This window comes from Arvicola amphibius, chromosome 12 (assembly GCF_903992535.2).
Source record: "Arvicola amphibius chromosome 12, mArvAmp1.2, whole genome shotgun sequence".
In the NCBI taxonomy this organism is placed as follows: Eukaryota; Metazoa; Chordata; class Mammalia; order Rodentia; family Cricetidae; genus Arvicola; species Arvicola amphibius.
The window spans coordinates 7,124,524-7,136,806 of record NC_052058.2 but is presented as its reverse complement, the minus strand read 5'-3'; the positions used below and the strand labels follow the sequence as shown (position 1 = coordinate 7,136,806).

General features: G+C 43.3%; 1 protein-coding gene across 3 annotated transcripts in view; it reads left to right on the top strand.

The window, feature by feature from the left end:
• Positions 1-12,283, top strand: part of Esrrg (estrogen related receptor gamma) — a 213,529-nt gene that overhangs the window by 66,887 nt on the left and 134,359 nt on the right. For 2 of the 3 annotated variants that reach the window (XM_038349528.1, XM_038349530.1), the window contains one exon: positions 2,183-2,299. The exons of the other annotated variant lie outside the window; for it this stretch is intronic. In XM_038349528.1, the coding sequence (XP_038205456.1) occupies positions 2,183-2,299 (117 nt within the window). The remainder of the gene's footprint in view (positions 1-2,182; positions 2,300-12,283) is intronic. 3 annotated transcript variants of the gene reach the window in all.

The following is a 12,283-nucleotide window of genomic DNA, read 5'->3' as shown; positions in this document are numbered from 1 at the left end:
ACTATGTTATTCAGGAATTAAACTCCATTTGTCAGGTCTATACAGCCTTTACTGCTGACCTAATTTGCCAGCCCTTTTTCTGAGTAATATTTTTCTTAAAAATGCTTCTTAATTAATATGAGGAGAGCGAGTGCCAGTGCTCCTGCGTGGAGAGCAGCAGACAAGGACGTGGAATTGGTTCTTCCCTTCTGCCTTCACGTGGGTTCTGGGGATTGCGCTCACGCGGTCAGCCAGCCTTCTGCAGCTAGCACTTTCCCAGATGAACTATCTCGCCAGCCCCTGAGTGATATTTCTGAAGAAGGTGGTGGCGAATATTCTTGCTAATGCAGTTAATATCACTTCTATTATCTAACCTCATTTTAAAAGTAGTTGCTTTGAATTAGAATGCTAATTTAGCCAGTCAATTTACCTCAAGTTATAATGCTCAAGACTTTTTTTTTTTAAAGTCATGCATACTTAACCAATTTTCTGTAGTTCCAAGCGGCTAGGTTACCACTTCCTGGTGAATTAGCAGTTGGTGCGTGGTGGAGTGGCCGAACCATCCTGCGAAGCGCTAATGTGCTATTTAATGAGGAGGCATCAGTCCACAGAAAGGTAGTCAATATAAATCAGTGTTTACAAAGTGTGATTAACTCTGAAATATTTCATCAATGCTGTGGTCCCAGGCAGCCTCCTATGCTAATTACTTGGATCTGCGCATGTTTCAGGGGACTCGATGGACCCTGAGTACAGCAAGCGTGGAACAGCAAAATTGCAATTATGCCCGGACCGTCTCCTATGACAATTTATGCATTCGCTGTGATGACCTCCCCCTTCCCAAGAGGGCAATAAGCAGGATGCATTTTCATTAGGGTACTAATGCACTTAATCACGAGGGGAAAGGGTTAGGAAGTAGCTGGAGACCTTCAAGTACTCTACGACGGGGCTGATAGTGGAGACAGTCTTTATTTTTCAAGGCAGCTTCTCTACACAGCTGTAGCTGCCTGGAGCACACCCCACACACCTCATTGTCTCAGAGAAACACGGGAAGTTTAGATCTTCTCGTTATGTGCTTTGCATTTCAGATCGTTGCATATAGCTAAAAACCAGCCCGCTGTTAAAATTATAACCTGAATAGTTTGTTGGCCTCATAATTCCATGGTGTTTGGGATTAATTATACAAATAATGTAGCAAGCACCATGAAGATGGTGGCAGCAATGGTACTATTTCCATCACCCTCCCTCTCGGCATCATCAGGGAGCATGCTGGGAAGAACGTCTGGTCAGAATAGCAGGAGAGTTATGTCGCTGCCCTGTACGCCAGGTGCTAACAGAAATGCCCCTCAGTAAACTTTGGATCAGTGAGTTCTAAGAGGTCTATGCAGGAGAAGGACAAGTAGCTTGTCCCAAAGCATGAGTCTCCGTAGACTGGCATCCAGATGTGACATTTGTTTGTGTGTTGTTGTTGTTGTAGGATTAGGTTATTTGATTTTATGTGGGCCTACGTGTGCCTGCTTGTCTGTATGTACCAGCAGGGCTCAGAAGGAAGCATCGGATCCTCTGGAACTGGAGTGACATGCAGTTGTGAGCAGTCCTGTGTAGATGCTGGGAATCAAACCTGTATCCTCGGCAAGAGCAGTGAGCGCTCTTAACCGCGGATCCATCTCTCCAGCCTCTGGATCCATCTCTCCAGCTTCTGGTGTTTATGTTTTCATAAGCATAGACTGCTTTGGAATCTCTTCTAGAAGACCCACTTTGTGTGGGTCAACTATTTAGTGATTGTTTGCTGCCCTACTCCCACATGTATAGCAGTCTTGCAGAATATTCAGATACAAAAATAATTCAAGTAGATTATTATCATAAGAGGCTGATATCTGGTTTTTCATTTTTCTTTTTGAAATAGTCTCATTGCTGACCTGGAACTTATTATGTAGACCAAGCTGTTTTGGCCTTTTGGCAATCCTCCTGCCTCAGCCTTTCAGGAAGTGCTAATTTATGTCAAGCTGCTTCCATAGAGGCGCATTTTATGGTTACAACAGCATATCCAGCTTCCTGGCACGTGTTATATTCCTGATGACTGTCTCTCACTCACATGACTTTTTTGGAGGTCGGGGATGGCAAAGTTAACCTTGTCTTCGGGGTGCCTCTCTCTCTTCTGACCTGTCAATCTGACTGTCTCTTTCTCTCACACTGTGCACTGTAGGTAACATAGAGTACAGCTGCCCAGCCACGAATGAATGTGAAATCACGAAGCGCAGACGCAAATCCTGCCAGGCCTGCCGCTTCATGAAGTGTCTCAAAGTGGGCATGCTCAAAGAAGGTAAGTGGTTCTGCAGAGAGTCCTGTGTTCTGAGATTGGGGGTCGTGGGGGAGGCGGCCAGTGACCATCAAAACAAGGATTGAGACCAGTTCCATCAGAAAAGGTGGGTTAGTAGGTACCTGAATCTGATTCCCAGATACTCTTAAAACCCGAGTTTTTAATAACTCATGGCTAGCAGCTTGACACCAACCAGAAGATAGTTCCCTTCTGGTTGAAATGTGTTTATGGGCCTTTGATCTTTACAGTTTGCAGAGGGAAGAAGGTGGAGGCAAACCAAGAGGCTACTCACAATGCACGCCCCCTTCTCAATTCTTTAAACCATTTGGGTTAAGGTCATCCGTGTTGTTTTCCAAACTTCTCTTTAGTACTTACTCTGTCTGATAGAATGTACTCATGCTTTGATGCTCTGATTGCTTTCAGGTGGGAATAGCACCCACAAAAGATGATAGAGCTGGGGAATGTGGGTTCTGTGCTAAGCACACCAAATGAGCTTCCGTACTCGATCATTCTTGCAGCAGGAAGGGAAGCTATTGGCTGCAGACGACATTCTGCTATCCCACATGTCCTGACATAGTTGTATAGTTAAGCTTACTTAGACAGAGTAATACTTCATCTTGGAGATGGAATAAAAATTTTCCTTTTCTCTGAGAAACCTCCTAGGGGGAGGTATTTTTTTAAATAAATATCTGTACATGCGTATTTTGTAGATATACATTTTACGTACTGCTCGTAGACTTGCCTCTTTGTATTTAGAGAGCCCATTGGATATTAAAGTCAATATGATGTTTTCAGAAAGCACCAAGATGACCATGTGGTCACGGGAGGAAGCTTGATAGTAAAGCTAGGTTAGTTATCTATAGACGTGTGTGGATTCTGCTACATCGGAATTTATGTATTGTCACTACACATCCCTATCCCTCACCTTTTGGTTTTACATTTGAAGTTCACATATTTGCAGATGAGAAGGATGAGCCTCACTAAATGCGTAGTTACTAGATTTGCACAATTCCGCCGGGTCTGTACCTGTCCAGTGCATTCTTGGTATACACGGTATCATAGGGGAAGGAGTGCAATTGATGGAATACAGGATTGGGGAATTCCTGCCCTGTTCATCTGGACAAATAAACCCCTTCAGTTTCTCCATCTGATCTTCAGCTTGGCTCTTCCCTTGGAAAACAGCTGTCAGCAAAGTTACAACTTTCAAGTGTTGCAGGAAGGTGATCATGCTACGGTATCCAACAGAAAAATAAAACAAAAGATGTGCAGTGATATGATCATGTGTGTGTGTGTGTGTGTGTGTGTGTGTGTGTGTGTGTGTGTGTGTGTATACTGTATGTAATATATGCATATGAAGGGGAGAGGGAGATCCCAGAAGGAGGAAGGATGCAGAGGCAGACCCATTTAGGCTAGCTCAGGGACAAGGAAGGGGGTTCGAAGGAGGAAGGATGCAGAGGCACACCCATTTAGGCTAGCTCAGGGATGAGGAAGGGGGTTCGAAGGAGGAAGGATGCAGAGGCACACCCATTTAGGCTAGCTCAGGGACAAGGAAGGGGGTTCGGGAAGACTGGTGCCAGGTGGTACTGGAAACAAACCCGAGGGCCGGGGACTTCTCATTTGGGGGCCTTTGGTCATAAGCAACCTCTGTTTGGTTTCCAATCCATCCGCCAAATTTGCATGCAGCTCCTCCCACACACCAGAGGCATTTCCAGGCTGCTGTGCCACACAAGTTGCTTTGTTACTGGTAAATATGTACATGAAATTGTCTAAAGGGTAACTTTGGACAAAGCTGAACACGTGACTAAAAGGCCGACTTACCTAACTGAAGTACAAGCCAGATTTCTTTAGGGTAGTGGTTCGCAGACGTCTAATGCTGTGACCCTTTAATACAGTTCCTTACATTGTGATGCCCAACCATAAAATGATTTCCATTGCTACTTCATAGCTAATTTTGCTACTGTTATGAATCCTAACGTAAATTTTTGTGTTTTATTATGTTCTTAGGCAACCCCTGTGAAAGGGTCATTTGATACCCAAAGGGGTCAAGGCCCACTGGTGATGATGATAATGATAATGATGAACTATTTTAAGATTATAAGTTTGCTTAGCCAATGCCTTAAGTCGTCTGGCAGAGTAGCATACAGAATTTAATTTACAGGGTAGACTCCCTCCCCGTTTTGTAGAAAATCCCACAAAAGCATAATTCAGAATGTTATAAGTGATGGACAGTTCAGTTTTGGTCTTGGTTATATTTATATTATCATTTACTCTGATTGGGGAGATTTAAATTAAACTTGTGCTCAAAAATAAAAGTTAGTGAAAGGGTTCAAACCCCTGAAAATAGAGGAATCATTCTGTTTAAAAGCAGTCCATTTGTTGGAATGCAGTGGAAGTCAGGTATCAATGAAAGCCTTGGGTGAGACTCCAATTTTGTTTTCCAGTAGTGAAATACATAGAGACAGGCCTCCATGTCTGGGGAGATGGGAGTTTTTGATTAGTCTGATTTCAATACTGTAATTTTCTCATCTGTGTGCCGTTTCAACTTTAAAGATGAGCGGCAACGCGTCTTTTCTCTTAGATGGCGTTTCTCGAGGTCTCTAGGAGAGGGTGTGAGGGAGGCGAGAGCAAAGGCAGATGTGTGAGCAGCGTTTAATTAAACGTTGTTGCTCAGGATAAACTGGGCCTTGCTTATCTGTGGTTCGCACCTCTTCAGCACCTGCTATCAGGCCTTTAGAGGACGCGTTTTCCGGGAAGTGCTGTTGTGCCTGCCATGCTCGCATCATAATTTATTTCCCATTTACTTCCTCATGAACACACGGATGGCAAAATAGCATTTTTTCTGAGCCTGTTACCCTTCTCTCCAAAAGCATAGATAGGATGGGTATGAGTGAGTATGGAATACTGTTTTCCTTTCTTTTATGCCTAAAGAATACAGTGAAATATTGCATTGTACCCTGCATATAAATGCACACTTATGCTCGGGCATCTCCGTGGCTCAAGGCTCACTCCCTAAGCCTGGAAAGGGTGATACCCTCTTAAATGTATCTTTATGGATGTGCAGGGATTTGAGTCCCGTGCAGTATGTCAGAGATCATGGTGTAGTAAATCTATTCAAATGTAAACCTGTTCAATTCAATTACCAGTCCGTAATAAAATTTGCTACTACAACCCCCGTGTTGACCACAGCAGTCCGTACAGGCAGACGGCACAGCAGGTCTGGAAATTGACAGGCAAAATCTAGTTAAACAAAAAACAACATTAGTTCTCGAATCTGAGATGAAATCAGATTTCAACAGCCTCAATGGAAACCTTCCTTGCTTTAACAGGTATCTTTTATTCAATTCGCCAAGTGTACCATAAAGCGCTGCCTGAGGGGACAGACGGAGGTTTTCATTAAGAAGTAGGCTTATAGAAAAATGAGGCCTTGACTGTTTTAAAACAATGATAATTCTTTGTCATACTGACTGGCATTTCTACTAATTGAGGTGTGTCCCTGTGAGAAGACAGCTAAGCGCAGGCCCAGGGGTGAAAGGGATTGGATGGCTTTGTGGATAAACTGATTAACACACAGGAATAAATGCCCGTAACTTCCGTTTCCCCATAAGCCGGCACCAGGCATCTAAGTGAACTAGACTGGATGCTTGAGATTAGATTTTTTGAAAAATTTCTTTTTATTCTTAATCATGTGTCTCGGTGTGTGTCTGCACATGAGGACAGATGGCCTTAGAGGCCAATGGAGGGCATAAGATCCCTGGAGTTGAGGTTACAGGTGACTGCAAGCTGTCCAGCCTGGGTGCTGGGAACTGAACTCAGTTCTTTGGAAGAGCAGCAAGGGCTGATCCATCTCTCCAGACCGCGGATTAGAATTTTTGAGTCAAGTAATTGTTACCAGTTAAGAAATCTGGTAGCTGACTCAGTCAGTAAGATGCTTGCCATGCAAGCCTGAGAACCTGAGTTTATTCCCCCAGGACCCCAAGAAGCTGGGTATAGCAGAGGTCTGTAATCCCAGAACCCATGAGGGGCAGGCGAGAGAATTCCTAGGGCGTGCTGGCCACCAAGTCTTGTCAGTCCATAAATTCAAGATGTGGTGAGAGACCCTGCTACATACACACACACACACACACACACACACACACACACACACACACACACACGGAGACATGATTCAGTAAGACAGCTGCCATTGACCTTTAGCCTCTACACGTGTGAGCACCCACAGTCTGTGTTTTCTCACTTACATGTGCATGCATGCTATGGTTGGGCACACACATATACAGACATGAATATGTGCATTTATACTCACAGGAACACACACACACACACACACACACACACACAAGGAACATGCTCATTCATACCAAAAAATACTTAGCAGTTGAAGCAAACAAAATGGTTCTAGTCAATACTTGTGTTGGAGAGGGGAGAAATGTCACACAATAATGAAACGTAGAGAAGCGCTGTTGAGTAAATTCTACTGTGTCTGCGCCATCTGGTGCGTGAGCAAGCTTGTCTTTCTCTCTGTTCTCCTGTGCTGGGGAGTGTCCACATGGTGAGTGTCTGCATGGACCAGTATCATTTTTCCAGTGTTGTTCCATACTGTATGTCAGAGGAAACATATCTCTAACATATCTGCTGTCCCCCCGAATTAGTCAGAGTTGACCTGTGAAGTGATTAGTCAAGATGTACCTTTTTTTTTTTCAAAGGATATACTTTTAATTAGCACCATCTCCTTGGTCATGTAAATGCTATCTCATTGCACACTGGTTTGGCTTCTCTTTGTTGATCACAAAGAAAGCCATCCCAAGAAAGCCATAATAAGTTCGTGGAGGGAGAGAATCCGCTGGTCAAAGACTTGAAGGGAATTTAACTGTTATTGGCACAAAGACTTTTACACTGAAAAGTTTTTTTTCTGTTTTGTTGTTATTGTTCTTTGTGTACTTGTGTATGCGCACGTGTATGCATGCTTGTGTGCGCATGCGTGTGTGTGCATTTTTCCTTTCCTAAGACAGAATCTCAGTTACTAGCCCTGACTGGCTGGGATTATACTTTGGAGAAGGAGCTGCCAAATACATTGATCTTCTTCCTGCTCCCACCTCCTGTGCTAAGATTAACCCCTGGCAGTCTATTCTATTCTATTCTAGCTATTAGAATAGAATAGTCTAGTCTATTCTTATTCTAGCGTCATGCGTAGCATATTCCCTAGTCATGCCAGGGCCCATGCAAAGTGTGAAAGACTCGGGCAATACAGCAGACTAACTTCACTGTTCTATTCCAAGAAAATTTGCTCTCTTTTTGATATTAAAACAAACAAACAAACAAAGTAACAACAAAAACTACTAGGGCTGGGTGTGGTTACACGTGCCTGTAGTCGCAGCGCCCGAGAGACAGAAGTAGGAGGAGCAGTTCAGGGCTAGCATAAGGTACGTTAGACCCACTTTTAAAAAACCAAAAACAAGACAACCCTTCCCCTCACTCCCCTCCCCAGAAAAAAAATAAAACTGAATCTTTTTAATTATGAGGATCAAAATCCGAGTTGTGGATACTGAAGAAGATACTGCATGGGGCGCTGTGGACAGCGTAACTGATGCTTCTTCCTAAATTCCATTCTCAGCACTGCAACCAAGAAGGGACCAGACATTATCCACCTATAATGCCCAATGGCCCAGAGAGAGGAGCAGTCCCCTGTCAGCTAATGTTGCCAGAGACAGTAAGACTTTGGGGTCAGGTGGACCTAGAATCAAGGTTTTGAGTTTCAGTGGATGCCTAGATTTGCTTCCTGGAAGAGCGTTGAGTTATGACATTTTCCCAACTTGCTGGATTTTGCCTGTAGAGCTTCTTATGATGAGGAAGAGTTTCTAAGCTCAGTGGCTACATTTTGGGCTGTGATAAGCAGGAAATGCCAGGAGCCTGAATCTGGGCTTCATGTGTATATGTATGTGATGCATACGGACATGCATATCATATTGACCTGCTACATGATCCAGTTTCATGTAAAATGTGTCCTCTGTGATGATGTTAGTGGCTTCCAGAGTGCTTTTCCAGGATTATCATAAGAACATCTGGAACATCTGTAAGGGAAGTTCCATTCCAATGTTCATGAGACAGCCTAATCTTAATCTGTATGCAGATCAAACAGAAAGGATCTCAGTTTTGTGTGTGTTTGCAGTGTATGTTTGTGTGTGTGTGTGTGTGCATGTGTGTATGGTTGTTTTTGCATGTATGAAGGCGCACATAGGTGCATATGCATGCTGGTGCAGATGGAGGCCTGTGGTTGACATCTGGAATCCTCCTCAATTCCACTTCTGAGTCTTCTACATTAAGGCAGGGTCTCTCCATGAAACCCCAAATTATAGGTAGGCCATGGCATTTACTTGGGTTTCTGGGTAGTACTTAAGCACCAAGACCTCTCCCGTGATCCCGCTTTACCCTGTTTTAAATTGGACTAGAGACTTCTACATAACCGGATATTTTCCTCAACAACATTATGCACAAAGAAGGCTTCTCACAATTGTCCAGCTTCAGCATGGAGGAAATGGGGGAGGAGAGGTCTAAGAGGAGGAAGGAAGAAGTGGCTTTGTAGGAGAAAGCCACAGGACAGACACTCACGTTGATAAATCTCAACATGTGGTCCAGATTTTCCCTGGAACCTGACAAGACACTGCGCTATCCTCATTGCATCTGACTCTCCTGCACTGGAGTGAACAAGACTGTTAGGTTCTGAGACTCTGGGTGGTCTTCTGTACCTGGAAGAAGGTGCAGGTGTGCCTACCCCTTCTCTTCTGACATCATGCAGGTTCAGTTTCCAAATGCCATCATGCCTATATCCTAGCGTATGGCTTCCAGACAGTGATAACAAGGGTAGGGATGATGATGACGATGGTGATGATGATGGTGGTGACAATGACAATGATGATGGCGATGGTGACGATGATGGTGGTGATAACAACGACGACGACGACCATGATGATGATGATGATGATTATGATGAGGTTAGAAGTGCAATAGGGCCATGGTGCAATAGCAATGGATGATGATTTGTACTATTCCATTAATTCTGCCCAAACTGGAAATTCTTCACATTTTTTTGCTTCTTGTTTTTATGTTTTTTTAAAAAGAAAACAAACTATCTCTTTTCATTATACATACCAATTCAAGTTCCCCCTTCATAGGAAGGGACTTTGATTTAGAATATTAATCTCTGAACACTACTTGGAAGTAGATGGGATAGCTGAAGAGATAGTCATTGATGGGGACTAATCCAGGAAAGGGGTTCATGACCTGGTCACCTGCATTTCTTCCTGCTCCTCTGTAGGTGGAAGTTTCTGTCCAACCTGGTCTTGCAGCCATTCAGTCACAAAGGAACACACAGAAGCTTATATTAATTACAAGCTGTTTGTCCTCTTAGCTCAGGCTTATTACTAAGTTACTCGTACAGCTTATATTAACCCATAATTCTTATCTATGTTTAGCTATGTGGCTTGGTACCTTTGCTCTGTAAAACATTCTCATCTTGCTTCTGCATCTAGCTGGTTACTGTGTCTCTGCCTTTCCCCTTCCCAGAATTCTCTTAGTCTCCTACACTTCCTCTCTGGAGTATAAAAACAATTGGTATTTTATTAAACCAATATGAGTGACAAATCTTTACAGTGTACAAGAACATCCCACAGTCGTCCTCCTCCTCCTCCTCCTCCTCCTCCTCCTCCTCCTCCTCCTCCTCATTTTCTCCTCCTTTTCCATTCTTCCTTCTCTTCCCCCTCTTCCTCTTCTCCTTCCTTCTCTTCCCCTCTTTTCTGTTTTTTACTTTTCCTCCCTTTTCTTCTTCTCCTACTCCTCCTTCCTCTTCTCCCTCTCTCTTATCTGTCTTCATTTGCTGTAGTTAGAGTCAGAACCTAGCACCACATTTGCTTTAGGTAAGAACTCTATCAGTCAACTCCGACTCCAGACCTAGAATGTGATTTCTGGATGCTGAGTTGGAATGGAGGAGCTTTAAATCATTCATGGCAACCTCAAGGATGCCATGTCTTAACAGGGCCATGTCATGTATATCTGGCTTAGTTTTCTGGACTGATAGATCTTAAATACATCCAGAATTGTCGATTCATGTGCAACATAAAGCCTTCAACTTTAACTTCGACCTTTGCAGTTATAGGACTGATTTAATACTCAGAAAATGATGAGTAGATGGATTCATAGCAGTATGGAAGATGGGGTGACTGTTACTGGGTTGAGAGGGTCTTCCGAGTGATAAACAATTATCTCAGGGTGTAAAACTCCTATTTCTAACCCTGAGAGAGAGAAGTGTGTGCACAGATATGTGGGACAGAGCTCAAGTTAGGGATCGAGTATGTAGCTACTGATTTTGTCTCTCTGTTCAGCTGTCCTGTGCCCCAGAATATAAAGAAGAATTGTCCCAGGGCAGTTTCTCCTGCAGCCCCAGCTCCTGCCTGATCCATCTGTGGCCGGGAAGCCAGAAGCATATTCTAGGTTTGCCCTATCAGCAGGGAGTGCACAGAGTAGTCCTTTCTCTAATTGCCCCTCACTTCCACATTTGCCATTGCAATCACATGGCCATTTAGAGGGTGCAGGGTTTTCCAGGCACTTTATGTTCTTAAAAAACAGAAAGCTATCAGGGTCATTTAGTAACAAGTGGGTTTGTTTTTACCCCCTGAATGAGCCTGCTTAGTAATTTATCCTAACAAAATCTCTTTTGTAAAAAACAATTTAAAAAAAAAAATCTCCCGAGAAGACATTGCCAAGGTGATTTTTCCCCCCTCAAGTCTAATAACATTATGCTGCCAAGTCTAAAACAGAAATTATTGCTAGGGAAGTTTGGGTTCCTACTGCCTTCAAAAAGCAGAACAAAGGAGAGGAGAAGGCTTTAATGGTATTCACGGAAAATATTTCTGCACTGGGTGACAGTTAATAGAACTACATTGACCTCCCTGGTGTTTCCTGCAGACACAGTTGTAAGCCCGTCCCAAGCAGTCCCCTCATTAATGCAGAACATTAAATACAACTCCCAAGTTATAATACAGGCAGTGGCAGAGAGCACCTTGTCTCTGAGCTTTGTCTTGACATTCAAGCCATTTGGGAATGTAGCTAAGGTACCACAAAAACTTATTCCGTGTACAGACATTATGTTACTGGATGGCCTCTTTTCCTTTTCTTTCTTCCTTTTCTTTTCTTTCTTCTTTTAAAAAGTGTTTTGTGGCTTTGTGACTGGTATAGTCTGTCTCAAAATGAATAGGGAAGATGTTGAAGGTAACAACTAGTCACCACTTTTTGAGGATTTAATGCCTTAGGCTGTATGCTGTGTTCGGTGACTGGATTCTTGTTTTTCTAGCTAGTCCACACAATGATCATCCTCCCCGCCCCCCCCTCACACCCAGTAGGTGCTTCCTTCCCCATACCCAGTAGGTGCTTCCTCCTCTCGCTGACTCCCAGTAGGTCTTCCCCTTGCACAGAGGAAGTGACACTTACAGAAATCATTATTTATCTCCCAAAGTTCTTCCACTGTCCAGGGAGTCTGAATTTATAGTGGTAACACTGGGTCTAATCCATCTGTTTATCTAATAGTTTTTTTTTCCTTTATGAATTATAGGGATATCAAGTATATATTTAGCTCAGAATGAATTTTTCTTTTTATTTTTTTTTGGGGGGGTTGATCTTACATGTTATCCCAAGCCAGTGTAGAACTCACTGGGTAGCTCAGGCTAGCCTGGAATTTAATCATTAGCCTGAGTAATCTCTCTGAATCTGTCTCCCAAGTGTGAGACGGGTATGTGCTTCAGGCCCAGCTACTTGTAATCCTGCAGAGGCTATGGATTATGAGATACTGAGCTCTTAAAAAATATTTAAAATACCCACCTTTTGTTATTGCTGGATTTGAACTAACTTGGGTACTCTGAGTTTTTCTATTTGTTTGTTTGCTTGAGACAGAGTCTCACTATGTGGCTCTGGCTGGCCTGGAGCTCTCTATTTAGACCA